The sequence below is a fragment of the Rhizopus microsporus genome (assembly GCF_002708625.1).
Source record: "Rhizopus microsporus ATCC 52813 unplaced genomic scaffold scaffold_5, whole genome shotgun sequence".
Taxonomy (NCBI): domain Eukaryota; kingdom Fungi; phylum Mucoromycota; class Mucoromycetes; order Mucorales; family Rhizopodaceae; genus Rhizopus; species Rhizopus microsporus.
In genome coordinates this window covers 841,468-868,132 of record NW_019671920.1, presented here as the reverse complement: position 1 = coordinate 868,132, position 26,665 = coordinate 841,468, and the positions used below count along the sequence as shown (strand labels likewise).

The window sequence follows — 26,665 nt, the reverse complement described above, 5'->3', positions numbered from 1 at the left end:
TGGCTTGTCTTCTGTTTAATTTGTACGTGTGATCGACAATAGTTTGTTGTTGCACCCAAAAAAAAAACACACCGTGGCCCAAAAAAAGAAGGCAGGACAATTAGTTATTATTTCTACTTTTTCTTTTTTTTTTTTTTTTCTTCTTTCTTTCTCTATTTTCTTTATATCAAAATGGGAAATGCTAAAAGTAAGCTTAGTCCTGAGCAACTGAGTGATCTTCAAAAGTCTACTTACTGTAAGTATATTTAATATGCATCTATATATGTATTAAATAATATATATAAAAGTTGAAAAGAAGGAATTACAGCAATGGTAAGAGATGTCTTGGCACAATAAAGCAATGAGAAAAAAGGGACTAATGAGACATAATAATAAAAAGGTATAAAGGGTTCCTAAAGGATTGCCCATCAGGACAGCTCGACAAGACCGAATTTCAAAAGATATACAAACAGTTTTTCCCTTTTGGTGATCCTTCTCGTTTTGCAGACTATGTGTTTAATGTATTTGATGGAGATAAAAATGGATTTATCGATTTTAAAGAGTTTATTTGTGCTTTATCTGTTACTAGTAGAGGAAGAGTAGATGAAAAGCTTTATTGTGAGTATATAAAAAGAGAAAAAAATGGATGAATTAAAGCTAAAACAAACAATCATAGGGGCATTTCAAGTAAATGATTATATCTGTACCATGTTTTCACACACATCTTAATGCTTTTTCCTAGTTATACGACATTGATAACGACGGATATATCACTCGTGATGAAATGCTTCGTATCGTAGATGCAATTTATAAAATGGTAGGCAGTATGGTCAAATTACCACCAGATGAGGATACACCTGAGAAGCGTGTCAAGAAGATATTTGACCTGATGGATACAGTACGTGTTTATTATATCAATGTTCTAATTGCTTAACAATAACACACATCACGTTCATTAGGATAAAGATGATCGCTTATCCATGGAGGAATTCAAAGAAGGATCAAAGAAGGACCCAACCATCTTACAAGCATTGAACTTATATGATGGCATGGTTTAAATAAAGAGAGAGAGGAAGCAGTAAAAAGATCATTCAAGGGTATTATTATTTAATGAGGCTTTTGACCTACAACATAAGTAAAGGCAGATTCGGATGTATTCTTTCTACTTTCTAGATAATTTCTTTTCAATTCCATGAATTCATCATCTGAATGCATATTATGTATCTCCATCAGGAATGGTTTACATGATTCTACACTAATATCGGCTATATACAGGAATTCATCAGAGAGCATGTGACCATCTACAACAAGGGGATAAGTATAAAGAGACAGGATGTTTTATGCACACTACTTAGTGGAACTGCCTTTCGTATATTTTCTACTGGTATGAATTGTGTCTTTTCCAACAAGAGGGGAAGTTTGTCACACACTTCAGCATCAAAACCATTAAATTCCATCACAGTTTTGACTATGAATAAATAGAATCAATATATTACTATTAAAGTGAAAAATCTGCCTGCTGTTTACTTTTATGCGTATAGTCCACTATGAGGTCATCTCCAGGATCCTATTGTAAAAATCAGAACGTGGGGATTCAGGTGCCAAGGGTTCGGGTTACCATCAATTGTGGCTCAGCCAGTTGTATGAAGCCACCAGGTTTCAACACACGATGTACTTCCTTTAATGCATCCAACCATTGCTGTCGATTGAATGCAAGTAAAAATAATCTCATTTGTACAAAATCAAACGTGTTATCTTCAAACGGAAGTCCCGTCAGTACGTCTGCTTGTTTAAATGTCACGTTGGCTGGTCTAATGTCATGAGGAAAGAGTGGTAGCTGATCAATCCCAATGAATTGAGCACTTGGGTATTCAGTGGCCATATCCTTTCAAATACATGCATATATTAGCCAATTATAGTAAAAGACAAAAAAAGGGTATCACTTACCATCACCCAGCTTCCAGACCCACAGCCAATATCCAGTACGACTGTTGATGTTGAATTGAGGTCGATATGTTGCTTAATAACGGACATAACATTTCTGATTAAAAAAGGGTTAACCATGATCTCTCTTTTTCTCTTATATGTCTTTACCCTTCAAATAAGGCCTTTAATGCAAAATGATTCTATACACGTATTAACAATTGTACATCATATTCGCTAATATTATAAAACGTACGCATGTCATTCGATCACTCGCTGTCTTTTGATGAGCATTGAAGCATAATAGGGATAAATCGACTGTAGTGGATGATACTCGAGAATCACCCGAGTGATCGGTCAAAGTTTGTTCATGTTCAGTAGAAGAAGCACGCTTAGATATTGTTCTGGATGATCTTTTTCGAGCAGAATGAAGTACGCTGTGAGGAATTGATACTTTGGTTCCCATATGTTTTATATATTACAAAGAAAAAAAGAAAAAGAAAAATAAAAGAAAAAAGAACAATCAAACATGTGACCTGTTCTCAGTGTCAATGTTAAAGGCCTATTGTGTGTGAATTCGAATGAATATCTTAGAATTTGTGCTACAATTACACAAAACCAATCTTATGTTAAATAAAATTTCTATTAAGGTTACTATGATGATGGCTATTGCTATGGCAACTAATGACACTTTTTTGTTGTAATATCTATTATAATGCAAACAAGCGGGAAAGGGGGATCTTGTTTTAGTGATGACTAAAGTGATGGTCACGATTACTATTATTAAACATTAATGGCTCTTCTTGTTGTGAATGAAAATAATGGCTGTTGTTGTTCATGTCAAACCCTTGGCTTGTTAAAAATGTTAAAAGCTCTTCATCTGTAAATTTAGGCGCAGATTCTATTTTTAACCGTAGATTTGTCAATGATAAGCCCAGACACACACATGCTTTCTCTATTTATTATTACCTTGCCCTAGTCCTTGTTCTTGATGATGCTGATGTTGTTGTTGTTGTTGTTGAAGCATGATTTCTAATGAAGGATCTGTCCATTCCATAGGATTCATGGCATCTTCAGATGCAGTGTTTGTGTTGTTCATGTCATCAAATGGATTAGTATCGTCGTCTCGATCAGGGGTAGCAAGTGCAGACGAGGTGAAGGGTGCATAAGATTTTTTGTACAAGTACCCTGAAGTGGGTACAGAAGATGAATAAGAAGGTGATGATAATGAATTACGTGGTGATGTATAAGGTGTGTATCTTCGGTTATTACTATTGTTAGATGCTTGAGGTGGAATCATTAATGAAGAGGCTGGTGGTGATCCAATGTGCATATTGGCTATCGATCTATTTAACGACCCCAATGACGCGGGTGAGCTCGATAAAAACATCGTTTCAGGTAACGAAGCCGAATCCATAACGGGTGACTGTTGTTGCTGTTGTTGATGATGCTGCTGCTGCTGTTGAGCCAAATACCGATTGGAAATTGGAATCCCATTGGCCCTTGCGTGCTGAATAAAATCACGTTCCTCTTGCAGCCTTTGTAGTAGGACAGCCTTTTTGCCTGTTGCCGGTTTGCCTCTTTGACGTAGCATCTCTTTTAGCTCAGACACTGTGATATCATCAAAATCTACTTTAACTAGTTGATCGTCTAACCTCTTTTGTCTTTGCTCCAAGTCAAAGGGTTGATTTGAGTTGGCTCTATGAACTCTTTGTATCTGAATAGGCATTGTACGTGAAGGAAATGAGTGCGCGGTAGGTATGGATGATGACGTATTGTTATTACTATCCATTGGAATATTCACTGCGGTTGTCGTTGTCGTGATTGTTGTTGCCGTATTGTTATTGCTATTGTTATTGTTGGATATCTTCTTTGCTGTAACAGAAACACCATTGCTACCCAGCTTTCTTCCATTGTTATTTAGCTTCAATATATTCTTGTTGCTTGCTAAAGGATCGAGCGATGACTTTCTTCTACCAATACCTGTGTTATCTATATTCTATCAGTTACTCTATACATTTCAAAAATGATCATATGATTTACCATCTAATGTTTGTTGCTGTTGCTGCTGCTTTGAAGGCTTTTTGTTACTATAATTAATTCTAAACCTTGCTTGTAACTCGTTGAATCTTCTTTGGTGATCAATACCCCCTTCTCCCATACCATTCTTGCCATTCAATTGACTTAGTCTCTTTTTGGGTATAGGCTCCAATTGTATCTGTTGCTGTTGTGATGGTTGTTGTTGTTGCTGCTGCTGCTGTTGTTGTTGTTGATCAAGCATGGCTGATAAATTAGATCGAACCATACAGGATTCATGTTGGTCTTCTTCTTCCTTTTTGACCATATCCATGTCAGCAGCAGCAGCAGCTCTTGAATCCGCTTCTGCCTTTTCTAATAATTGCTGCTGCCTTAAAAAGTTTGGGTCAGAAAATAAGATAGCTTGTTGTTGTTGTTGTTGTTGTTGTTGTTGCAAGCCTGCTTCAGAAGGAAAGAAGAAGGAAGTAGGTAAGCTATGACTTGTGTGTTGCATGTCAAAGTTTAAAAATGAGCTATCGTCATAAAACTCGTCAAAAGACTGTCCAAAATATAGTTGATTCGTGTTATTTATATTGTCTTCTGTGTGATAATAAGTTGGACTATTGTAGTTGGAAGGGTCATCTTTATCTTGATTATAGAAATACATGTTGCGTATATATAAAATAAATAAGTAAAAAAAAAGAAAAAGTTTTCTTTCGGGGGGAATTTTCTTTTTTTTTAAAATAAAAAATTTATACAGTTTACTTTACCGGCCAATGATCTTATATGCATTTAATCCTTTCTTTAGCTCTCTCTCTCTCTCCGACTAACTACTGGGGGAAAAGAAAAAGATTATCCAAACAGACTTTTCTCTACTGACTATTTCTTGTTTCAGTCAATTCACAAACACAATAAAAAGAAAGAGAAAGACATCAACTTTATTCATATCCCGCGTGATTGTTGACTTTAGTAGCTTCTCTAATCGTCAATTTGACAAGCGATTGAATGTTCGCATAATAATGACGATATTTTGATCCTGGTTATATAAAAACTAATTTACAAAAGACTTTATTAATAAAGGACATCTTGTATATGGATTCAGCAATAAAGTCCCTTTATTATAAATAGCTTATATTTTACAAAAACTAAAAAGGAGTACTTACTAGCATTTCTTTAAGCCAACAGAAAGCAGTGTAATTTGATGTATACAGTCTTGCATAGATTTCTAATTATAATTCGGTTTTTTATTATTGGGGTAGCGCGACTTTTTTAAATAAAAAATTTCAGACTTATTATTCACTTCTTTAATAGCATGTCTTCAGAATATGAAGATCTGTTTGATATATTAGGAATAGTAAATCTTATTGTTATTAGAATGGCTGATATATACTAATAATATATCTTAGAATAATAATATTAATATTAATAATAATGAAAGCAATAAGGAAAACTCGATTTCTTATTCACAAAATAGTAGTACATCAACCCGCAGTACATCTGTAGGATTTGACGTGTTCATGGACGAGCTCATAAACACTCCAATGAAACCAGCTATAAAGAAAACGAACCCACTTAGAGAAATATCCTCCAACAAGAAATCATCAACAACAACAACAAAAATAGGTAAACAATAGAAAGAATTTACAAAACATGTTATTCATTTTCTTGTGGCAGACAAATCACTTGTTCAATCTAATGAAGACGAAGAGCACATTTGGGATGAATTTGACGACGATGCTCTAGTCAACATGAGTGATTCTTCCTCTACTTCTTCCTCTAGTGATCTCAACAAAGGAGTGGTACAACCCATAGATTTTACACAACTTGGATTCAAGACAGCAAGTGGGAAAGCTCTTAAGCCAGTATCAAAAGATGCCATACGAAAGGCACATGATCTACTCACAGAGGCTGTAGAGCTTGCACCATCACCTTCATTTTCAGGATTCAAAACAGCTTCAGGAAAACAGCTGAAACCTGTATCAGAAGAGGCTATAAAAAAGGCACAGGCCTTATTTGAAGATTGCGATAAACTACTCGACACTACAGATAATACAACCAAGTCAGCCCAAATGAGCTCCTTCTTTACAACAGCCTCTGGGAAAGTTCTGGCTGCTCCTAAAGAAGAATCTAAAAAATTAGCAGAATCCTTATTTGACAACAACCAGGTCGAAAGCAATAATAATCATCTAGGCATCAAACGCACCGTTAGCTCTGTATCTCTCTATAGTCGATCATCATCACCTACTAGATCTCTTTCGAGTAAGAGTGTGCAAGAGACCAGCAATAAGCGATACAAGACATCACTGCTCGGAAAGAATAAACAAAACAAGCCATTCAAATCACCCATCATCCGATCTAATATTGAATTGACAAAGGCAGCCATCGGAAATAGAAGCACACCTCGTACATACGGTTCTACTCTTTTTGATTTGACAGGTAAAGAAAGGAAGAAAAAAAAGTGAGCATCAAATGAACAGGGTTGCTAACTTTAGTACTTGTAGTACCGAAAGAACGCATGAGGCTTTCTTCTTTGGGAAAACCATCAAGATATACAAGACAAGAACTCTTATCCAAAAAGATGTAAGTTATATTCATAAAGCTATTATGCTAAATTAACGAGTGTTGTAGACCCCCTGAGATCATTGACATGACGAGCACAACCTCAGTAAACTACAGATTTGATAACTGGGGGCCGAAAGAAGCACAAACGGAAATATTGGATGCTGGTGCACTGCCACATAGAGTCACGCTTGGCTGGATAGAAAATCACTATCGTTGGATCGTTTGGAAGTTAGCTTGTCAAATCAGATCATACCCTGACGTGTTCATGAAGGATTGGAAGCCAGAGACAGTGTTTCATCAACTACTGTATAGATACGAACGAGAGGTTAATCAGGGCCACCGACCTGTGCTGAAAAAGATTTTAGAACAAGATGATATTGCTGCTAAGCATATGATTTTAGCTATTTCTGATATAATTGGAATCAAAGCGCCTGCATACTACAATACATGTAAGTCTGTGGATCAGTAGTCAATTTCTTTTTTTTCTAATCTTTATTATAGCATCTAAATATCAACTACAGCTTACTGATGGCTGGTACCAAGTTTCTGCATGCATTGATGCTCGAATGGAACGCGCCATTGCAAAAGGCAGGTTAAAGATTGGACACAAACTTTCTATTTGCGGTGCACAACTCGTAGGCGGTCGCACGGCACAACCAGGTTTGGACGATGAAAACGCTGGTAGAATGCTATTATTGTCAGCTAATGGATGTTTGCCAGCAGCGTGGGACACACGTCTAGGCTATCATCCAAAAAAATATATCATCCGGAGCTTACCAACGATATTTGACGACGGCGGCATGGTAACCGCATTGGATATTATTGTATGTCGCAAATTTCCTATGCTCTATACCGAAACACTGCCGAACGGTAAAATGGTGACAAGAACAGCGAGGGAAGAGGAAGAGATCCGCTGCGGATATGGTGATATGTTTGATCCCACTCTACTTATTCCCAACTTTAGTGGTGAAGGACGTAGCAATGTCAGTGAGACACGACCTAGCCCAGAAGAACGTCGGGTATCTGGATATTTTAAGATACGTATTTGCGATTACTGTGCCTACTCCAAATATCCTCAAGAAGAATGGGCAACACTTTTACTACAGAACGCAAACGAGCTTAACCATATGGATATTACCGAAGGCAGCCGATATAAAATCTTTTTTGTCATGCCATACCACCCAAAAAACAAACGATACCCTGGGCACTATTTCAAGACCACGCGAATGACACGGTGGGAACCTGCTGCTGTGGAACACAAGTCACCTTACTATGTGCCTCGATGTATCACATCATGCTCTGATATCCATCAACAGGACAGCTCCTTGGATTTCAACGTTGCTGTTGTTATCATACGTAAGTTATATATATAAAAAGTAAAGCCTCCACAATCCTCACTGTTTTATATATAGAGAGTGGGACTCCTAAGCTTGAACAGATCAATGAACGTAAACTGTGGAGACAGGAGCTGTATGTTACAGACCAGAGTCAGGCGATTTGCCGTATCGATCTTCGTCTGCCCATACAGCTTTCATCTAATCTCAAGGGCCAAGTGATTGGTCTTGCCAATATACGATTTGAACTCTATGATCCCAAATATGACATCACATGTTTGAAAACAACAGATGAAAGCGAACTTTTCACCAAAGGCTCTCCTTCTGCTGATTACATGTCCAAAGGCATCCAAAATCTCAAGTCATGGATCCAGTCAAATGCAGATAGTGTCATTGCTGTCACTGAACGGGTTCAAAATATCGTTCAATAACCTCCCATTGTGTAAATAAACCACCATTTTGCTGCGCATGCACTTTGCATAAATTTAGTTTAATCTCCGATACGCATTTATCAAATTCGAACGCACTGGAACAATGGAGCAAATGAACGAAAGTTCTGATGCTTTGTGAGTGGGGTGTTAGTACTTTCTAGAAATTGAGCTTATTTACCACTGTCAAAAAGATATAAAAGGAGGATGTATTCACCTTTGATTCTCAATCAAGATTTTCATTGCTTAGTTACTCAATATGGCACTCTCACAGCGATTCTTCTCTGACGTTTTCCGTGATATGCAAAGAGCCTTTTCTCTTTTGGAGCATCCCAACTTCTTTGATGCTGCTCGTCGTTCATTGGTAGCAAGTAATCTAAACAACAACAACAATAATTGGAACTCACTACTTCGATACCCGGCTACCGACATGGTTGAAACACCTGAATCATTTGAACTGCAAGCCGAGTTACCTGGCTATGACAAGAAAGATATTCAAATTGAATTGGCCGATAGTCGTACACTTGTTCTCAGCGGCACCATGAACCGTCAGCATGAAGCCTCAAGTAACCAAGAACAGCAACAGCAACAGCAACAACAAGTAGAGGGCTCCAGTGAGACAGCTGTATCTAAAGAAACAAATACACCTCAATGGTGGGTTAATGAAAGAGTCACTGGTAGTTTCCAAAGGTCGTTCTCGTTCCCTGTACCTATCAAAGCTGACGGTATCAAGGCCAATTATGAAAATGGTGTTCTTAAGGTGACAGTTCCAAAGTCAAGTGAGGAGTCTAAAAAGCTGATTGAGATTGATTAAATCGCAATTGTACATACAAAACCTTTTTTTTTTTTTGCATGAAAACTTAAATAAAACTGCTTTTTTAAATGATTAATTATACAGCAAATTAGCTTTTGTGAGTGTTAGTATTTTTTTTTTTTTTTCATATGAAAGAGATGGGCATGCATAGAGAACTAGCAATGCAGATATCATCAACAAAATACTTTAAGGAAGTTCTTTAAATAAGGTCAGAAATTCCAAAAGGAGCACCTCTGTAGATATATTGTAAGTTATTAGATACAGTGACTGTTGTCCTAATTTGGTCTTATTCATTGACAGGAAACTGACTAAATGTAGACTTCAGATCCAAAGTACTGAAGGCAGTAGCAACATACACTGATTGGAAAATGTCACGTATAAGAGGAAGTTGGCCATATTCTTTTTCTGCGTTATAGGCATTTGCAGATTCCATGCAGAGGGTTTAGCAGGAATAATAAGGGTAATACTAGAGGCACTGCAAATCTAAAAATGTAATACTCCCCCAGACTGCAAAATGCTCTTTTGAAAGGAAACTGAAGGCTGATCAAGCGAAATGTATTATATAATTCGATTTATGCTTGAATGCTGCAACTTAAAGGGGCATAACTTATAGAATATGCTTTTAACAATAGCTTTGTTTATGTTCTATCACTCTTTATAGGTTTTGTATCAGCAATCATGGTTTATAGCAATGCACTGAATATATTTATACTTTGCTCATAATATATTGACTATTTTGCTTTTAAAAAGTAATAAAATTGGCTTTACACTGCAAGTAAAACCTTTAGTCGAATAACATCTATATACAATCTCTTTTTTGCCCTGGCAGCTTTTGGATATTTTCTACCAAATCAATAAAATCGTACTACTCACTCATAGTACTACATCTTGTTTCATAAAACAGATGCTTTGATATACTCTAACTTTGCATCCAATCTATTGACAATAGCTGTTGTGTTTAAATGTTTTTGTACTCATTAACTCCACTGTAGCTTGGATTCTTGTGAGCTTCTCAGTGTCAAGTTAATCAACAGTGCGTAATAAGGGTGTGGTTGTATCTATTGGGCATTGCTATAGTTCTGATACTGGGCATATCTTCAATGTAATAACTTAAGTGATTTAGAAAAAAAACCTACTTCTTTTCAATATAAATAAAGACAAAAGTTTAAGTCATTTAAAAAAAATTATTTATTAGAGCTTATTCCCAAAAGCTAATGTTTTTCACCAAAGAAAACCTGAAAGAGAAGAAAAAAGATAAGTAACGATGCCAAAAGACTTTTAAAGGTTCTGGTTGCTGCTGTGACGGCATTCTTCAGGTCGGCCATTGACCATCAGAACAAGGGATCAGGCACCCATAAAAACCATCAGGCCATCAAATACCAAGCAGTCTGCAAAGACCCACAGTAGCAGACGTACTGTTGGGATATGCGTTCGCTGAACCTTGTCAATTGTCAGCTAGCTTATGTCAGCTAGGCAGCAGAAAGCACCATCAACAGTCTATCACAGCCATGGTCTCAGATAACCAGCTCCCAACTAACCATTTTGCCCCCCCCCGTAAAGATTCCAATCGAATGTCCATAACCCTCCTTTTGACTGCCTGAAAGCCTCCAGTTCAGTGGTGAAATGAACGATCGTTGTTCGTCCAGAACACGTGTTGAACATCATAGAAAGAGATTGCATAGAAGCCCTTGAACACACAATCATCGCCTTGCTGAGTAAGTTTTATAAAAAAACTTACGTTGACCAAAGAGAATTTTTTTGTGCGTAAGATATTTTTTCTTTAAATCAATCAAACAAAATGAACAACACACGTATTACGAAATCAGAAATAATAGAAAGTGACTTTTTAGTTGCTTGTTATTAAAAAAGATTTAGACGTTATAAAAAAAAGTGAAGTTGCGCGCACCATAAATTCGCGTATGCTGTATAAGTTTCCAAAATACGCATTTACATTCCTCAAAGTTCACTTTTTTATTGGTCGAAATTCGTTCTCAACGCTAAATGCGAGCTTTGGCCAATAGCAAACCGGAGATCGATTGATATAAAACGAATTTTGTTCGAAGACCAAAGCGAATTCAGTTCGTTGGAAAACGGACATCGGAACCACCGTATAACAAATAAGAAGCTAATAAACTGACATTTCTAATAGCTGGAACTTATCGACAGGATTAGCAGACTTTTACATACCTCGTACCAAATATGATGTTAGATCATCTTCTCTATGCTCTAAAGGGCCAATGGTGAACCCTCAACTACATAATTACAGCTTAGATACGTGGGGTTATAGTGCTACGTTGGCTGGTATGGTTTTCTGTAAATAGCCGGAAAAGTACAATCTAACACTTGAATCACAATATGAAGGAATTATTCGATCGCAAGCTATAGCTTACACACTATTACTTGCTTTAATCAATATGTTAGATGTCGAGTCTCTCCTTTGTTAAAGGTTCGCTACTGCATACAATAGAGAGCACATGTCGAACGAATTATTGGCTTTTTTGGATAAATCATTAAGGTATGATTATTAACAGCGATTGATTGCAAAGAAAGCAATGAAACATCCTTATTTTGGTATATAAACTATCTCTTTTCTCTTCTATTACTAAAGATTTTTTCTTTCAGACATTGTCAAGCAAACAGACCGCCATTAGAAAAGAGTGTGTAACTGTGGCTGCGATTTCCTCTACGAAAAAAAAAAATATTTTCTCTTTCTTTTTAAAAAAAATGATTCCCTTCTATGCTGAAGAGCTTGGCAATATCAATATAGTACGCGCAACTATATTAGCTGAACCTGAATATGACGTAGCCAAGCAACTTCAAGTGGCCGATAATCAACTCATACTGGATTCAGAAACAAAAATAGATTTATCAACAGTTGGTCTATCCATCTCGCCCCAAGATTGGATTGTATCTCGTGTTGACCAACCAACTGACGGTCTTGTTCCTTGGGAAGTAAAACTCTCGCAATGTCGACAAACTCAACAGCCAAGATCACAGCAAACAGAAGTCAAAGAGTGGTGGAGTACATCTGTCCTAAGAGAATTGAGCGAGTTTCAATGCAAAGTATGCGCCCAACCTCTCTTTTTGAAAGATAAAGAATACAAGTTGAAGGATTTACCTTCAGAACACTGGTATGAGTTGGTTGAATGTTGGATATGTCATGAAACCAAACCAGAAGAACACCAGGCACGTATGAGACCCATCCTTGCTCGACCTACTGTTTTATTGGTCGGATCGACTTATTTCTTACTTCATCCTGACGATATAATTGCCAATTCAACACAAATGGACAAGGTGGTTGCTGATCGTTTAAATGTAAGTACATATAAAACAAAGGATTTCAAGAAGGTAGGCGATGCTATAGACATCATCGTTCTTGCCGATACAAAAATCCAAGATAAATTACATGACAATTATAAACAGTTTGTTGGAATGAAAAACAGACCAACGAACTACTACCGTGTCATACAATTCTTTATTTACACATCTTATTGACCCTCTTTTTTGGGAAACATTTTAGTGGGAACGCGGCACAATGACAAAATGGATTGCTATCAATTGCAGTCATTGTCAACAAGCAGTGGGCGAAGGACAATATTGCATAGAAAGTAAATAATGATAAAATAATACAAAAAATAATAATCTAATGTTTTATTAGATGATCAAATACAACTTTTAGCAGTAAAGCTCTTTAAGTATAGTATCTCAATTCTACCCAATCTGCAGGAGCAACCTGGTTTTATAGATTTCTTTGTGTCTGACTTGATCAGTACGGCTAAAATTCACGCAACACACAAGTTTTTAATCCAAGGTCGGCAAAGTACACGTCATTTTGCACTGGTAAGCATTCCTTGTGTTTGCCGAAATATACAACGGATAATAATATGTTTAATAGATTTGGTTATTCAATTGGGATACAAGTATTATTTATAACAACAAGGAGACATTGAAAAAAGAAAGAGGTAACTGCTCAGCACTTTAAACATACCCCCTTACTAACATGATGCAAGTGATAAAGATTACGTATTTAGACTGTACGAATGATAAAGATGAGCATGTAGCAAAGAGTATACAGCTATGGTCAAACGATAGATCCGCAGATCAATTAGTTTATCCTGATGCTTATTGTAATCAACTATTGGAATCACTCAAAGAATCTACACTTATTTTGCCATCCTTTATGAGACAAATGAACCACCCTGCAATGCCTTTTGTTCGAAATTTTTCGGTTGGCTTTATACCTCGTAGATCTTGAATCCTTGAGGTAAGTAAAGGGTTTTAACTTGTAAAAATATATATATATATCCTTGCTTAAATTTATGCATTCTGCCTCTTTTTTTTTTTTCCTCTCTTTTTTAATAATAATAAATGGAACGATTACCATTTGAAGTGAATGAAAATATACTAAGTAGACTCGACAAAAAAGACTTGTGTTCCATTGCACTTGTAAACTCATATTGGAGATTTGTATCATACCAAGTGCTTTACAAGTATCCCAAAGTGTTGACCAAGGAGCAATTATATAAATTTTCTACAATTACTGCGTATGCCCAATCCTTTGTACGAGTGTTGAATCTTACACCTGTACATCAATATATCACTGACAGATTATTTCAAGAATCATTACTACACTTGGATCATCTTAGACAGATTCACCTTGATCAATGCACTCATCTGTCTCCTTTTGTGATTCATTCACTTGTCCAAAAGAATCTAATGACGATGGATTCATTATCATTAGCTGATTGTAAATTATCCAAGGACATCTTGGCCCTTATTGGTAAAGCATGTCAGTATAGACTCACTAGTTTAGATTTGAGCAACACTATGATTCAACCATGCTTATCCATTGACAGTTCACATCATCTCGAAGACATGCTCAGACTCTCTTCGTCACGGCTTCTCCATCTTGATCTCTCTTACTGTACCTGGGTTGATAGTCTAACCGTCAAGAACATTGCTCGTGGTCTGCCTAAGCTACAACGTATTATACTTCAATGGTGTAGTCAGATCAGAGAGGATGCAATCTTGGATATGGTTCAACAACTTATTAACCTCACTACCATTGATGTCAGGAATATCGAAACCTTTGGAACGACTGAACAAATTGAACACTTGATGAGTAAAGGAAGCTCTTTGAAAAAGGTCATGTTTACTTATAAACGATCTTGTGTTGTGCGGTGCCCCTCTTATGAATAATTTTTATTAATAAATAAACAAGAGCCTTTATTGGAACTATACCGAGATTTACACTCTAAATGCAATAGAGAGTAGTATGTCTTTGTCTACAATCACAATCCAAAACTTTAAGGCCACCTCTTTTTGGGATGCATAAACACACTCTCTCTCTCTTGCTTTCTCTCTTTATTTAATATCAAAACGGATTGTTCTTGTGACAAAAAAGACTTTGTGAAAAGTCATCTGGTTGCTTACTTCCTCTTCTTTTGAATATGTGTATACACTTTTTAATCACCTGCTGCCATGGCTATACTCCCTTATTTTCTACAAGAAAAGCAAGCAAATAAGATTCGATGCTTACTAGATATCCCTTAATACCATATGCACAGGTATATAATAGTATGAACAAGGTTATTATTATTCATTTATCCATTTTTATATTAAAGGTAAAATGCCACACATCTTTTTTTTTTTTTTATTTCTTTCTCTTTATATTTTAATTTATTAAATATGTCAGAACATGACCATGACAGTGGAATGGGACACAGTCATAATCTCGATCCTTCACTGTTTGATGAGAGTGCAGCAACAAATGAACCTATTGGTTTAATCATGACACTTCATATTGCATTTATGGTGACATGTAACAAAAAAAGAATCATTGAGTTTCAGAAACCTTGATTAATCTCTATATAAAAAAGCGTTTGGCATATTATACCCTTTAGGCATGGTCTTGGGATTAGCTAAAAATAAATGGCATGTACCAACACAGGTTTTAGCATCGACTTTATTCGTCATTGGTTATTTTCTAGCTCATGCACACAATGGCAGAAACTATGTAATAAAAAATACAACTGATAAGATAAAAAATAAACAAACTATTTTGGGTAAGAGCTCATCAGTATCTATATAGGAGCCACATATAGCTCATCGATGGTTTGCTGATATCGTCATCTGGACAGTACTCATTCAATTCGGACTGGGTGTCTATCTAAAGCTTCATTTAGAGAAAAGCATTCATGGTAGGATACGACCTGCACTTGTCAAGATTCATAAAATCACTGGAGCAGCTATTCCAGTCATTGGCTATGTTCAGATCGTGCTTGGTGTGATAGCCTCACTTGGTTTCTGTTATGGAGGTAAGGGCATGGTTAAGATGACATGTTTTCTAAATATGTTTTAGATCATACAGGCCAATGCTTGGCTCACTTCATCATGGGCTCATCTTTTGTTGGCTATGGTATCTTGCTATTGTTATCTTTGCGTGTAGGCGGGCCATGGTTGTTACGCAGAGGACAGAGTCAAGAATGGTATGATAGCTGGGTCATTATGCTTTGGGGTATTGTCAACACTTTCACAGAACACAGATGGGGACAGCCTTGGAATCATGGAGACTATCAGCATACATCTATGGGTATCATCTGGTGGGCTGCAGGATTGGTAGGCATCGTACTAAGTCGTAACGGGAAACGATCTGTTATACCTTCTGTGTTGATCATCTTGACTGCAGTTTCTTTCCAAGGACATGCTCAACATGTCGCCAACAGTGGTGCTATTCATTCGTATTTTGGATACATGCTCATGGCTGGTGGGTTAAGCCGTATTATTGAAATTTGCTTTATCTGGAAAGAAGGACAATATGACACCATATCGCCCTGGCAATATCTTCCACCTCTAGTAAGTTTATATACGTATTATATTCAACCCATATTCTAAATAATGAATAGACATTGATACTGTCTGGTCTATTATTTATGGGATCAACAGAAGAACAACTCGGGCTACTCGCATATATGGGCATAGATATTAGCTCATATATGAACGTCTTGCTTTCATTTGGACTTGTTGTTTTCTTATTTGCCTTTTGTTTAATTTATCTTTGGGAAAAGTTGACACATTATCCAAACCATAACAATGAGGGATACACAGAAGTGGATAGTGAAAACACAATATTGGATGCTTCTAGTGCGTTTCTTGAAGATGATGACGATCAAGATGAAGATGCAGTGGAACTTAAGCCAACACATAGAAATAATAACCGTTATGAATAAAGTAGTATTTTTTATTCTACAAGGACATCTGTTACTAATCGTCCGAAATATGTCTGAATAATTTCCGAAAAGGTACGACTTTATTAATTTATTATTGATGGGCAAAGCATGGCTTAAAGAGGAAAGGAAACTCAGAAAGTAAATGCATTAAAGTTAACATGTACCTTTTTTATTGATGAACTGTGTATCTACCATAAATAATACTTTCATAAAAAAAAAAGGACCATTACTATTACGTCACATCACTGAGCGCCTTATTTGTGTTTGAGGTTGCAGAACAGAAAAGAAAAAAAAAGTGTGTGTGTCGCAGAACCTTTTTTTTTTTTTGCCTACTTTGCAGAGACCTTTTTTTTTTTTTTTTCCTCCTTATTTTTTCTTTTCTTTTCTTTCTTTTCCTTCATTAAACACAAAGTCATCTTTTTTTTTTACTTGAGAATAAAACCTTCAAATGGGAAATTCCTGTAGTAGCTGCTGTTCAAGCTGTTTTGGAAGTAAGTCAGTCAACACACGATATTGACAACCTGTTCTCATTTAAAACTTAGAGAAAAATAAGAATGGTCTATATGAGCCCCTCCTACAAGAGAATGAACGAGAAGCAATTGCCGAACTATTACAATATCTTGAAAGTAAGCTGCTTTACAAAGGAAGTCAAACTAAACCTATAACAACTTTATTAGATCGAAGCGATACCAACTTCTTTGAAGGAAAACCTTTACAGGCCCTTTCTATATTAGCATACTCAGACAATGTCGACTTACAGAGATCAGCTGCACTTGCATTTGCTGAAATTACAGAAAAGGATGTCCGCCAAGTAGATCGTGATACTTTGAATCCTATCTTATTCTTATTACAGTCCCACGACGTTGAAGTACAAAGAGCGGCAAGTGCTGCCCTCGGTAACCTTGCTGTTAATAGTAAGTGTTGGAGAAACATTCAAAAAGTGTCAATGCTGAAATTAAAAGGGGTTTTAAAGCTGAAAATAAACTTTTGATCGTCAAGCTTGGAGGTCTTGAGCAACTTATCCGCCAGATGGGATCACCTAACGTTGAGGTTCAGTGCAATGCTGTTGGTTGTATCACAAACCTTGCTACTCATGGTAAAATATATATATGACTTATGAATAATGCAGAGCAAATCTAATAGAGCTTTGTAGATGAAAACAAGACAAAGATTGCTAAATCTGATGCACTCAGGCTTTTAGTAGACTTGGCAAAGTCAAAAGACCAAAGAGTACAAAGGAATGCTACAGGGGCTTTATTAAATATGACACACACACGTAAAATATGCCTTCTTTTTACTTTTTTGTTTCGATAACTCATTTACCATTTAGAGGAAAACCGTCAACAGCTGGTCAACGCAGGCGCGATCCCCGTTCTCATCAGTTTGCTCAGCTCACCCGATGCCGATGTTCAGTACTATTGTACTACAGCACTTTCTAATATCGCAGTAGATGGTAACTTTTAAATGGAAAAGAAAGCAAAGGGACACTAACATGTCTTTATTTCTTTGCAGCCAGTAACCGCAAAAAGTTGGCACAAACAGATTCTCGGCTGGTTCAATATTTGATTGCATTGATGGATACAAAGAGCTTAAAGGTTCAGTGTCAAGCTGCACTTGCGCTTAGAAATCTTGCATCTGATGGTAGGAACTAAAATACGATTGTAAACTGCTGATGCTAACTCTCTCTCTTTTTTCACTTAGAGAAATACCAGCTGGAGATTGTACGATGCAAAGGTCTTCCGCCTCTCTTACGTCTTTTGAAATCCTCATTTTTACCACTCATCTTATCCTCTGTTGCCTGTATTCGTAATATATCCATACACCCTGCTAATGAATCACCCATTATTGATGGAGGATTTGTCAACCCACTGATTGAGCTGTTAGCCTATGATGATAACGAGGAAATTCAATGTCATGCTATATCAACCCTTCGCAATCTTGCAGCTAGTTCAGAAAGAAACAAGCGCGCTATTGTCGAAGCAGGTGCTGTCGAGCGCATCAAGACGTTGATCAACAAGGTTCCTTTGAGTGTCCAAACAGAAATGACAGCCGCCATTGCTGTCTTGGCTTTGAGCGACGAGCTGAAGCAGAGACTGTTGAGTATGGGAGTGTTGGATGTCTTGGTTGAATTAACTTCACATCCCAATTTGGAAGTAGAAGGAAATTCTGCTGCAGCTATTGGAAACCTTAGTTCAAAGGGTAAGAAAATAAGAAACATGACAAGTCACTTATGCATGCAATAGTCCCTGATTATATGCCCTTTGTTAAGAATTGGAAAACACCTTCTGGCGGACTTGAAAGGTTCTTGATCCGATTCCTTTCAGAAGACCAAGACATTGCCTTCCAACATATTGGTGTTTGGACCATCGAACAATTCTTGGATGGTGGAGGTAACCATAGGTTGCGATGAAACGAAACACATGACTTATCATTCTGTTATAGATGAAAGACTCATCAGCTTGATTGGTGATTCACACCCCATATTGGAATCAGTACAGAGAATAGTGAATAAAGCACAGACATCAAAAGCCGGACAAAATGACAATGTTGAAGATATGGATGGAGATATTAACGCAATAGCCAAACGTGTACTTTATACTTTGCAGCAAGTTTCCTCAAAAGAATTCTCCAGGAAAACCAATTCAAAGTAGATTTCCTTATTCCCCGATACTCTCCTTATTTTCTCTACCTTTTTTTTCTTATTTTACCCCCAAAATGTCATTCATTCACTTTTATCACCCTATTATTAACATGATATTCTTTTCATCCCGCTTTTGTAATACTAAAGCTTTTTAGGCTAAAATTGGACTTTTTTTGGAGATAATGTGAGATTGAAGATGAGTTTCTTTATAGACCAAGAGACTACTGTTGTGAAAGTTTGCTTTTACAAGTATTACACTTCATAAGACGTGATCTTGGTTGTTATCAATCTTGTTTTTATTATTCAAACTTGTATTACATATAATGATATAAAGCAAATGAGACAAAGATTGGTCTTCATCTTCTTGAGCGAGACTGGAAGAAATAGAACAAGAGACAGAATAACAGAGGAAGGAAAAACCAAGACCATTTGCTCGTATAATGTGTTAACTCTTCGTGTATTCGTGTTTACACAACGAAATACGGGCTGGCTTTGTCATATTTCTACTTTTATACAGAAAACTCATTTGACAAAATCATAATCCATGAAATCAATAACTGAAACCAAGAAACAAGCATGTAATAATTTTTTTACAAATGCTTCTTTGGATTAGCGTGGATCAGAGTCTAACGATTGTGATGATGACTGAACAATACCTCATCTTGAGCATATTCTGTCTTTATTGATATCCCCCACTTAATTACTTTATTACTTTTTAATTTTAGTAAAAAATCATTATTTTAACCGAGTTAAACAGATACTCTGTTCATTAGTTATGACAAGTGCTTGATTCTCTCTTTTTTTTTTTTTAAATATATATATATTTATAGCCCTACTAAGTGAAAGCAAGTATATTTTATTCTTGTTTGGCCACACTCGATCCTTTATAGAATAAAAAAAATTGCAAATCAAGAAGGACATGGTATGGTAATAAAAAAATAAAGCAGGTGCTTTTTGATTCCCATTAGAGCATCAAAGATACTACAGATGAGATATTTCGATTACATTATCTTGAAACTGCACGCTGAGAATAATCAAACTGGCACCAATGGCACTATATATTATTTAAAAGAAAAAAGGAAAAAAGATGGACAATTCATAAGGGAGGATTATCTTCGAAACTTCAGCGTTTTTGTGTATTTCGAAGAGCCCTTTCAAAATATTCTCGCCAATGAATGTTTGACTTTATTGTAAGTATTAGATATTATGTACATTATACTATTGAAGCATCTGTTTTGAACAAGGGTTAGATTACATAATGTGAATATTATTATGATAATACGAGAATACACAATGTACCTGAAATTTTCAAAGTGATTCATGATAAAGTGTATACTAAACATATTTTTACCACCTCACTCACCTTTTTTTAAACGCAATTGAAGAGCATTAAGTCTAAAATGTCGAATTCTTATATATAAAAAGTTGGATTACTATTCAATCATTCTGACTTTTGCATTATCCTTGACGCTTGGGTTAATTTAATATCTACTCAAGTTATTGTTGATAACTGTAGAATGATACAAAGTAGCAACTACATATGAGTTTTGATATTTATACCAGTTAAGATATGCAAGCAAATATAATTGATATATAGCAGTAAACAATAATAAAAAAGCGTCTAACTATCCTAAAGATATTTTAAAAGAAAAAGAGCAAGGTGAACGAAAATTTGCAATAAACAAGATATGTGTATGAAGATTGTTATTCATTTCGAAAGCCTAGTGGGATTATATATGTAATTTGAGATACGAGGTTATTAAAGCAATAATAAATAAGCAAAAATAAAAACTATTTGTATCCTTTACGCGTGTTTGCTTTTCAATGAGTGCTTAAACATATAGAAATTATATAACATGATATCTTGCAAGCAAAATAACCAACGTGATATCAATACCGTAATTGTTTGTTTTAACTTTATGACCTTGGTAAGTTTAAAGGAATCAGAATAGGCTTTAAGTAAGAGAAGTAAAAGAAAATATTACCTTAATTATAGTGCTGCCATAATAGCTTAATGAACTATAGCAAGCTTGATATAAAAAGGTATACCTTTATAAGAAAAAAATAACATTCTGTTTTTTTTTTTTTTTCCAAAAATATAAAAATGCTGTGCATGACAAGTATAAAAATTAATGCTTAAATTTTTGTTTTCTTGTTTTGATTGCGGACGCATCCCTTAATTATCTTCGTTTTAATTCTTCAAATTTGGCTTCTTTCAAATACATTTACTTCATAAAAGAATGCAAAAAAAAACCATAGAAAAAAGGATGAAAAAATCGACGCTGATGGGACTCGAACCCACAATCTTTAGATTCGAAGTCTAATGCGTTATCCATTACGCTACAGCGTCTTAGTTTGAAAATTTTTTTCTCACATATATATTATGTTGAATCAAAAACCAGGGCCGAATTTTTATCCTGTCCAATCAAAATAGGCTATTTAACGGGAAAATGGAGATTGAATGTGTGATCTCATTACCTGTGGCTTTTTACTGTAAAAACCTCAACAGCACATTTGCAAGATGATGTAATGATCCTCCAGCTAAAGAAAACTTTTACGATTCTTTACAATTAATTTATTAAGAATGAAGGTAATGTCATGTACATTTGAATAATTGTAAGAAAACTTGACATTTGCAATTAACTTAGTCAAAAAGACAGTTTCGTTATTCGTAAATTTGAACATTATAAAATAAAAATAAAACAGATAATCTCATAGCATGAGCAATGGTATGTATGTGGTTTGACATTAACAAAGTTTATTTTGATAATAAATGGGTCCTCAGCCAGTGTGAATACAAAACTCTCAGAGAAAGTTCAAGTATAGTTATATAATGTCATCACAGGGCCCATTCATTTCAAATTAATGTCTTTGTTGTAAACCATTTACATACCTCTTCTCATTTACATTCCAGAAAAAAGCATTGTAAGTATGAATTGCATTTTATTGGTTTCATTCTCTTGAGCAAGGAAAAAGGATACTTCGTTGTTGAAATAAACGTAGTTGATATCCAATATACATTTCTTGCTAAAAATTCGACGCAATAAATCTTGTTTAAGCAACCATTGCAGAGGCAGTAGCAGACTCACTATAAAAAAACAAGAATATGGGTTAAGGAGAACAGTTACCGAGCCGCTTTGAGCAACCCTGCGTAATGTTCGAATAGGCATAGTAAAGAAGGAATATCATCCTATCACGGTTAGTATATAAACAATAAAAAGGATACTATTTCCAGGTGGGAGGGAGTTGACCAGAGGTCTTGTAGTAACGAGCAAGACGGTGGATACGAGATTCGATAAGAATCAAACGGTACTTGGAGTCCTTGTCCTTTCTGTTACGTTCCAAGTGCTTACGGATGGAGACGGCCTTCTTGATGAGGTGGTACAAGTCTTCAGGGACTTCGGGAGCAAGACCGTTGGACTTCAAGATACGGAGGACCTTGTTACCAGTGATGGATCTAACTTGAGGAATACCGTGAGAGTCACGGAGGATGACACCAATTTGAGAAGGAGTAAGACCCTTCTTGGCATTCTTGCAGATCATGTCAACAACTTCTTCGGCAGTGGTCTTGACCCAAGAAGGAGGAGTGCGGCGATAGGGGAGGGCACTGCCAGAGATACCCTTACCAGGAGTGTGCATACGACCCATTTTGAATAAGTAAGATTAAGTTGGAGAAAGAGAAGGAATAATTGTCTTTCACAATTAAGCCTTCAATTTATTTTTTTTTGAAAAATTTTTTACAGTTCAACAGTCACTGAAATGGCCCGCTTGGAGCAAATCAACAGTTTACATCAAGATCGTGTTGGTTTAACCTCGCCCAAGAATAATGTCTTGTCAGTACTTGCGCTCATGATTATGGGCTCTCTTGGGTGCCAATCTACATCATTCACACACCCTTTATGTCCAGGAAGCTTATAAAGAATTTTCTTGCTATCGACTTCCCAAATGACGACTGTTCTATCTGCAGAGCCACAGGCTATTTGAGTACCATCTGTTGACCATGTAGGTCTAATTAAATTCTTTTCGAACCCATGAGGAGCACCTTCAAACACCTTCAGACAACGATCATTTGGTGCAAATGGTTTGATATCCCAAATACGAACTATAAAAGGAATATGAGTTTGTTATATTTCATCTTTCTTGTTTCATTACCCGTATTATCCATAGAGTTTGTTAGTAAGTATGAGCCATCGGGACTTAGACGCATACCAGTAACAGTATCCAAATGCCCCTCCATTGTGTATGCAACCTGATTCTTACGTACATCCCAAACCTTGACAGTGTTATCAATGCCAGCAGAGTAGACCATATCGCCTGCTTCGCTAAAACACACAGAGGTTACTTGATATTCATTTTCAAAGGTGCTCACAGCATCTTTTGATCTGGGATCCCAAACTTTGACAGTACAATCGTCACTGCCAGACACAACAATTTCTGGACCTCTACGAGCTGCTTGACAGCTATTCACAATGCCTGCATGACCTCTCCATTTTCGCACTCTATCGCCTGTCTTTACATCAAAAATACCAACAGATTTGTCGGCTGAACAGCTAAAGATTTGCTTGGAGTCTCGAGACCAATGTATTTCCATAATAGCGTTTCCGTGTCCTTTAATGATGCCGTAATTCTTTACTTCTCCATATGTGTTCCATAAGTCTAGGCGTAAAATCAAATATTAGTTGCAATGAATGAAATTAACTGAATGATGCTTTACATATTTGTCTATCGAATCCTGCACTTGCAATAAACTCTCCTGAAGGGTCAAATTCACAGCTATAAATCTCACCCTATACATTGTTTAATAGACGAGATGACGTGAATGTTGTAAATACTTTACACCATGACCTGTTAATTGCATCACAGGTGCTTCTAATGCTGAAGTGCGCTTGACCTATACTCAAAATATTAACATAAAAAGCGCGATGTGTATTAGTTCTATTACAGTTCCAACAATGGCGTTTTGGGTTCCAGATCTTTGATTAGATAGTGTGATGACCGATTTATTCTTTTCTTCTTCATTTGGTTTGGAGCGCTTAATAAGAGCACCTCCATTGCTTGTGTCTATATCTCTTCTTTTTTCTGCCATGCTTGTTTACGAATTAAAAAAAAAAAAGAATTAAATTGAAACTTGACTGTGAGCCCTCACAAAGGGCAGTCATACAACTGCTAAATCGAGTTGGCCCACGTAAGATCCTTTGTGGCCCAATGTTTTAACTGACTTATCCGGCTGCAACATCTACAAGTAAAAAGCTATAGTAAATATATCAATTTTAGTCAGTGTGAGTGAGAAAGAGCTACTAAATGGCTATCTGGCATGAATAAACAGCACAAAAGTAAGAATCCTCTTTCAATGTGATAGATCTAGGTTACAAATCTTGTTCAATTGGGCAACTGTTTCCCTTTTACCCTCCAAAGCACATCCATGCCCTTTGGGTTATTATTGAATGACCGCCAACGGGGTGTGTGGGATGTGCATCAAACTGCCCGAAAAAAAAATTTGATGGCCCCTTTGTCTTTTTTTTAGTTAAAAAATGTTTGCCTGTCAAAAGAGACTTTTAGTTTCACGATTTCAACAAGTGTCTAGAATTCACATTTCAAGCGCTCAATTAGCTGGTAGCGAATCAGGTTTATTTGGAAAACTTAATCCTTGGGCCAAAAAACAAAGCAAAGAATCAGTTACCCCTGCACAACCTACAACTGAGGAGCCCGTTGTGACATTTGACGTTAAATACGAAACCAAGGAAGAATTTGTGTCGTAAGTTGAAGTGATTGAGATCAACTGATAAACTAAGTACATTGGAATAGTTGGAAGCGAAAAGAAGTTTTAAATGATGAAAAAGAAATCGAAGGCATCGTCCGATCTGTTGTTCTTGAGCATGTTAAAGATGCCAATGACCAAAGTTGGAACCAAGTAGCATTGACCGATTTGGATACAAAGTTTAAGGTAAATCAGCAGCCTATAGAATAATAAATAAACATGGCTAATGCGGCATATAGATATTAAAAGAGAGCATGAAGCAAACCGGAAAAGAGGTGCCTAATTATAAATTGAACGAAATAGAAACAACCCAGGATGTTGTAGCAGCTCTTTTAGACAACACAAAACAAGAAGAAAGCAAGACAATCAAAGATATCCTTACAGAAAAGCAAGAGGAACTCCCCAGTAATATAACATTTATTTTAGACAGTAAATAAAGACATGGATGTACGTTGACCGAGATCATTTAACAGATTGTGATGGATATTCCAAATTCTGTCTTTTGAAAATATATTAAAGTAAATACAAAACAATTCTTGATTCTTCAAGTTTTTTTCGTATAATAGATAGAATTGATTTGTTTCTTTCAGTATCCTCGTCTCTTGCTGGACTTTACTGAGGCCTAAATGAAGTAGATCTATTGTCTATATAAAATATTAGTGACAATCGTTAAGGATGAAGGTGATTACCATTCGTCTAACTTCTTTCAGGGTAGGCCATTTTCTCTTTTGATCTATTTTCTTACAATGATATATTACTTGGTATAATAATTCATGATTTTTATCCAGCTCGTTTAAATCGGTCAATAAAGGTGTGATCAATATGCCATTTTCACGATAAATAAAATGAATTAATCCAGGAAAGTTTAGCGTGAATGATAGATTGGTGAAATGTGTTGATTCTTTGGTTAACAGAAAAGCATAAAAATCTGATAATTGGCTTTTAAATGATGCCTTAAACTGCTTTATCTGATGATTCCATTTTTTATCTTGTTTACAAATGATGACTGTGGATATTTCTTGATAAAGATATACAACGATTATATTTACACATTGATTATTTACATATCTTGTAAATATCTTGACATCTTCTTCTATTTCATTATACAGGTTCGTCAATAGGCATTTTAGTGAATCCGGTGACGATGATACTGAATCCTCTATTAGTGGTGCATTACTTAACATTTGTTGTTCAGGTGATGAGTACCAATAAGGCGATTCAAATGATAATAACGTTGCTGATGATGCTGATTTTTCTCTGATTTTAAAGGGTGAAGATGATGATGAGCTATGATAGACATACACGGAGCGCTGGTTGTTTATGTTTTTGGGAAGTGTTATATTATTGTTCATCATAAACTGTGGTGACAGTTTACTATGACTACTGCTGTTACTATGGCTACTACTGTTGCTTTGACTACTAGTGCTAGGGATCATCTTGGTTGGTACTATATAAAGTATAAATTAACCATATGTTATCATTTCTACCCTTTTTTACTCACATTGTAACACCAATGACTTTAAAAAGTATAAATTTTCTTCATTCAGCGTCTCATTATTGGAACACTGTGCGATGACTTTATCTCTTGCGAATAAAAAACAGTGTTCCCATGCTTTCACTGACTTATTAAAAATAGGTTTATCAATCATACCAAAGCTGTGATCACAGCAGTTGACCATGCTTTCTTTTAGTTTGTTAATTAAATCTTCTCCAATCTGCACTTGTTCCATACAGCACATCATATCATTTGATAAGATGGACAGCTTTGTATTCTTTATGAACGGTAGCTTCATCAGACAGTTGTGTATTTCCTTTTTTTTATTGCTGCTATCAACTATCCATTGTGGTCCAAAATGAAAATTCAGAAACGAGTGGATTATTGTGAGATGATGTTGTAGAATATGTATAGGTATATTTCTTTTGGTGCAAGCAACATAGAGTAGATTCTGCCTCTATATGCAAGTAAATTAGATCACTTTCC

General features: G+C 36.0%; 14 protein-coding genes and 1 non-coding gene across 15 annotated transcripts; 9 read left to right on the top strand and 6 right to left on the bottom strand.

The window, feature by feature from the left end:
• Positions 1 to 171: 171 nt before the first annotated feature.
• RHIMIDRAFT_200524 (EF-hand) lies at positions 172 to 1,037 on the top strand (the record flags this gene model as incomplete). The annotated part of the gene is made up of 6 exons (XM_023606460.1): positions 172 to 235; positions 288 to 312; positions 380 to 597; positions 656 to 666; positions 722 to 877; positions 939 to 1,037. 6 exons carry the CDS (start codon positions 172 to 174, stop codon positions 1,035 to 1,037), a joined length of 573 nt encoding a protein of 190 aa, XP_023467918.1.
• Positions 1,038 to 1,086: 49 nt separating this feature from the next.
• RHIMIDRAFT_236194 (S-adenosyl-L-methionine-dependent methyltransferase) lies at positions 1,087 to 2,368 on the bottom strand (the record flags this gene model as incomplete). The annotated part of the gene is made up of 7 exons (XM_023608499.1): positions 1,087 to 1,280; positions 1,331 to 1,447; positions 1,507 to 1,546; positions 1,598 to 1,864; positions 1,927 to 2,020; positions 2,074 to 2,105; positions 2,159 to 2,368. The coding sequence occupies 7 exons, from the start codon at positions 2,366 to 2,368 to the stop codon at positions 1,087 to 1,089; spliced, it is 954 nt and encodes a 317-aa protein (XP_023467917.1).
• Positions 2,369 to 2,417: 49 nt separating this feature from the next.
• Positions 2,418 to 3,936, bottom strand: RHIMIDRAFT_115674 (uncharacterized protein). Its single transcript, XM_023605316.1, has 2 exons — positions 2,872 to 3,936; positions 2,418 to 2,803 (listed from the first exon to the last, which is right to left on the bottom strand). The coding sequence occupies exons 1-2, from the start codon at positions 3,692 to 3,694 to the stop codon at positions 2,649 to 2,651; spliced, it is 978 nt and encodes a 325-aa protein (XP_023467916.1). The 5' UTR covers positions 3,695 to 3,936; the 3' UTR covers positions 2,418 to 2,648.
• A 1,310-nt stretch (positions 3,937 to 5,246) lies between these two features.
• On the top strand, positions 5,247 to 6,938 carry RHIMIDRAFT_115617 (uncharacterized protein). The gene is made up of 5 exons (XM_023605314.1): positions 5,247 to 5,272; positions 5,325 to 5,541; positions 5,593 to 6,354; positions 6,420 to 6,498; positions 6,539 to 6,938. The coding sequence occupies exons 2-5, from the start codon at positions 5,436 to 5,438 to the stop codon at positions 6,567 to 6,569; spliced, it is 978 nt and encodes a 325-aa protein (XP_023467915.1). The 5' UTR covers positions 5,247 to 5,272; positions 5,325 to 5,435; the 3' UTR covers positions 6,570 to 6,938.
• RHIMIDRAFT_115622 (uncharacterized protein) lies at positions 6,150 to 8,272 on the top strand. Its single transcript, XM_023605315.1, has 4 exons — positions 6,150 to 6,354; positions 6,420 to 6,929; positions 6,982 to 7,836; positions 7,893 to 8,272. Exons 2-4 carry the CDS (start codon positions 6,566 to 6,568, stop codon positions 8,243 to 8,245), a joined length of 1,572 nt encoding a protein of 523 aa, XP_023467914.1. The 5' UTR covers positions 6,150 to 6,354; positions 6,420 to 6,565; the 3' UTR covers positions 8,246 to 8,272.
• Positions 8,273 to 8,406: 134 nt separating this feature from the next.
• On the top strand, positions 8,407 to 9,133 carry RHIMIDRAFT_213899 (HSP20-like chaperone). Its single transcript, XM_023607260.1, has 2 exons — positions 8,407 to 8,768; positions 8,850 to 9,133. The coding sequence occupies exons 1-2, from the start codon at positions 8,502 to 8,504 to the stop codon at positions 9,054 to 9,056; spliced, it is 474 nt and encodes a 157-aa protein (XP_023467913.1). The 5' UTR covers positions 8,407 to 8,501; the 3' UTR covers positions 9,057 to 9,133.
• Positions 9,134 to 11,775: 2,642 nt separating this feature from the next.
• RHIMIDRAFT_278433 (uncharacterized protein) lies at positions 11,776 to 13,411 on the top strand. Its single transcript, XM_023612755.1, has 5 exons — positions 11,776 to 12,371; positions 12,577 to 12,664; positions 12,715 to 12,896; positions 12,952 to 13,018; positions 13,067 to 13,411. The coding sequence occupies exons 1-5, from the start codon at positions 11,781 to 11,783 to the stop codon at positions 13,309 to 13,311; spliced, it is 1,173 nt and encodes a 390-aa protein (XP_023467912.1). The 5' UTR covers positions 11,776 to 11,780; the 3' UTR covers positions 13,312 to 13,411.
• RHIMIDRAFT_312436 (uncharacterized protein) lies at positions 13,390 to 14,279 on the top strand. Its single transcript, XM_023614803.1, has one exon. The coding sequence runs from the start codon at positions 13,425 to 13,427 to the stop codon at positions 14,253 to 14,255; it is 831 nt and encodes a 276-aa protein (XP_023467911.1). The 5' UTR covers positions 13,390 to 13,424; the 3' UTR covers positions 14,256 to 14,279.
• Positions 14,280 to 14,715: 436 nt separating this feature from the next.
• Positions 14,716 to 16,387, top strand: RHIMIDRAFT_312435 (uncharacterized protein). Its single transcript, XM_023614802.1, has 5 exons — positions 14,716 to 14,877; positions 14,936 to 15,072; positions 15,148 to 15,373; positions 15,418 to 15,911; positions 15,962 to 16,387. Exons 1-5 carry the CDS (start codon positions 14,745 to 14,747, stop codon positions 16,283 to 16,285), a joined length of 1,314 nt encoding a protein of 437 aa, XP_023467910.1. The 5' UTR covers positions 14,716 to 14,744; the 3' UTR covers positions 16,286 to 16,387.
• Positions 16,388 to 16,733: 346 nt separating this feature from the next.
• RHIMIDRAFT_236187 (putative VAC8-vacuolar membrane protein required for the cytoplasm-to-vacuole targeting) lies at positions 16,734 to 18,936 on the top strand (the record flags this gene model as incomplete). Its single annotated transcript, XM_023608498.1, has 10 exons — positions 16,734 to 16,776; positions 16,828 to 16,911; positions 16,963 to 17,199; positions 17,259 to 17,381; positions 17,439 to 17,561; positions 17,616 to 17,738; positions 17,798 to 17,926; positions 17,987 to 18,484; positions 18,529 to 18,675; positions 18,728 to 18,936. 10 exons carry the CDS (start codon positions 16,734 to 16,736, stop codon positions 18,934 to 18,936), a joined length of 1,716 nt encoding a protein of 571 aa, XP_023467909.1.
• Positions 18,937 to 21,203: 2,267 nt separating this feature from the next.
• RHIMIDRAFT_t20 lies at positions 21,204 to 21,276 on the bottom strand. The gene has a single exon. It is a non-coding gene; the product is annotated as a tRNA-Arg (tRNA).
• Positions 21,277 to 21,980: 704 nt separating this feature from the next.
• On the bottom strand, positions 21,981 to 22,574 carry RHIMIDRAFT_200816 (uncharacterized protein; the record flags this gene model as incomplete). The annotated part of the gene is made up of 2 exons (XM_023606482.1): positions 21,981 to 22,014; positions 22,153 to 22,574. The coding sequence occupies 2 exons, from the start codon at positions 22,572 to 22,574 to the stop codon at positions 21,981 to 21,983; spliced, it is 456 nt and encodes a 151-aa protein (XP_023467908.1).
• Positions 22,575 to 22,579: 5 nt separating this feature from the next.
• Positions 22,580 to 24,081, bottom strand: RHIMIDRAFT_213890 (WD40 repeat-like protein). Its single transcript, XM_023607259.1, has 5 exons — positions 23,869 to 24,081; positions 23,764 to 23,817; positions 23,641 to 23,713; positions 23,079 to 23,582; positions 22,580 to 23,028 (listed from the first exon to the last, which is right to left on the bottom strand). Exons 1-5 carry the CDS (start codon positions 24,010 to 24,012, stop codon positions 22,718 to 22,720), a joined length of 1,086 nt encoding a protein of 361 aa, XP_023467907.1. The 5' UTR covers positions 24,013 to 24,081; the 3' UTR covers positions 22,580 to 22,717.
• A 336-nt stretch (positions 24,082 to 24,417) lies between these two features.
• RHIMIDRAFT_115448 (uncharacterized protein) lies at positions 24,418 to 25,231 on the top strand. The gene is made up of 3 exons (XM_023605313.1): positions 24,418 to 24,681; positions 24,732 to 24,870; positions 24,924 to 25,231. Exons 1-3 carry the CDS (start codon positions 24,458 to 24,460, stop codon positions 25,119 to 25,121), a joined length of 561 nt encoding a protein of 186 aa, XP_023467906.1. The 5' UTR covers positions 24,418 to 24,457; the 3' UTR covers positions 25,122 to 25,231.
• Positions 25,232 to 25,270: 39 nt separating this feature from the next.
• On the bottom strand, positions 25,271 to 26,477 carry RHIMIDRAFT_236183 (uncharacterized protein; the record flags this gene model as incomplete). Its single annotated transcript, XM_023608497.1, has 3 exons — positions 25,271 to 25,306; positions 25,374 to 26,131; positions 26,186 to 26,477. The coding sequence occupies 3 exons, from the start codon at positions 26,475 to 26,477 to the stop codon at positions 25,271 to 25,273; spliced, it is 1,086 nt and encodes a 361-aa protein (XP_023467905.1).
• Between the last annotated feature and the right edge of the window lie 188 nt (positions 26,478 to 26,665).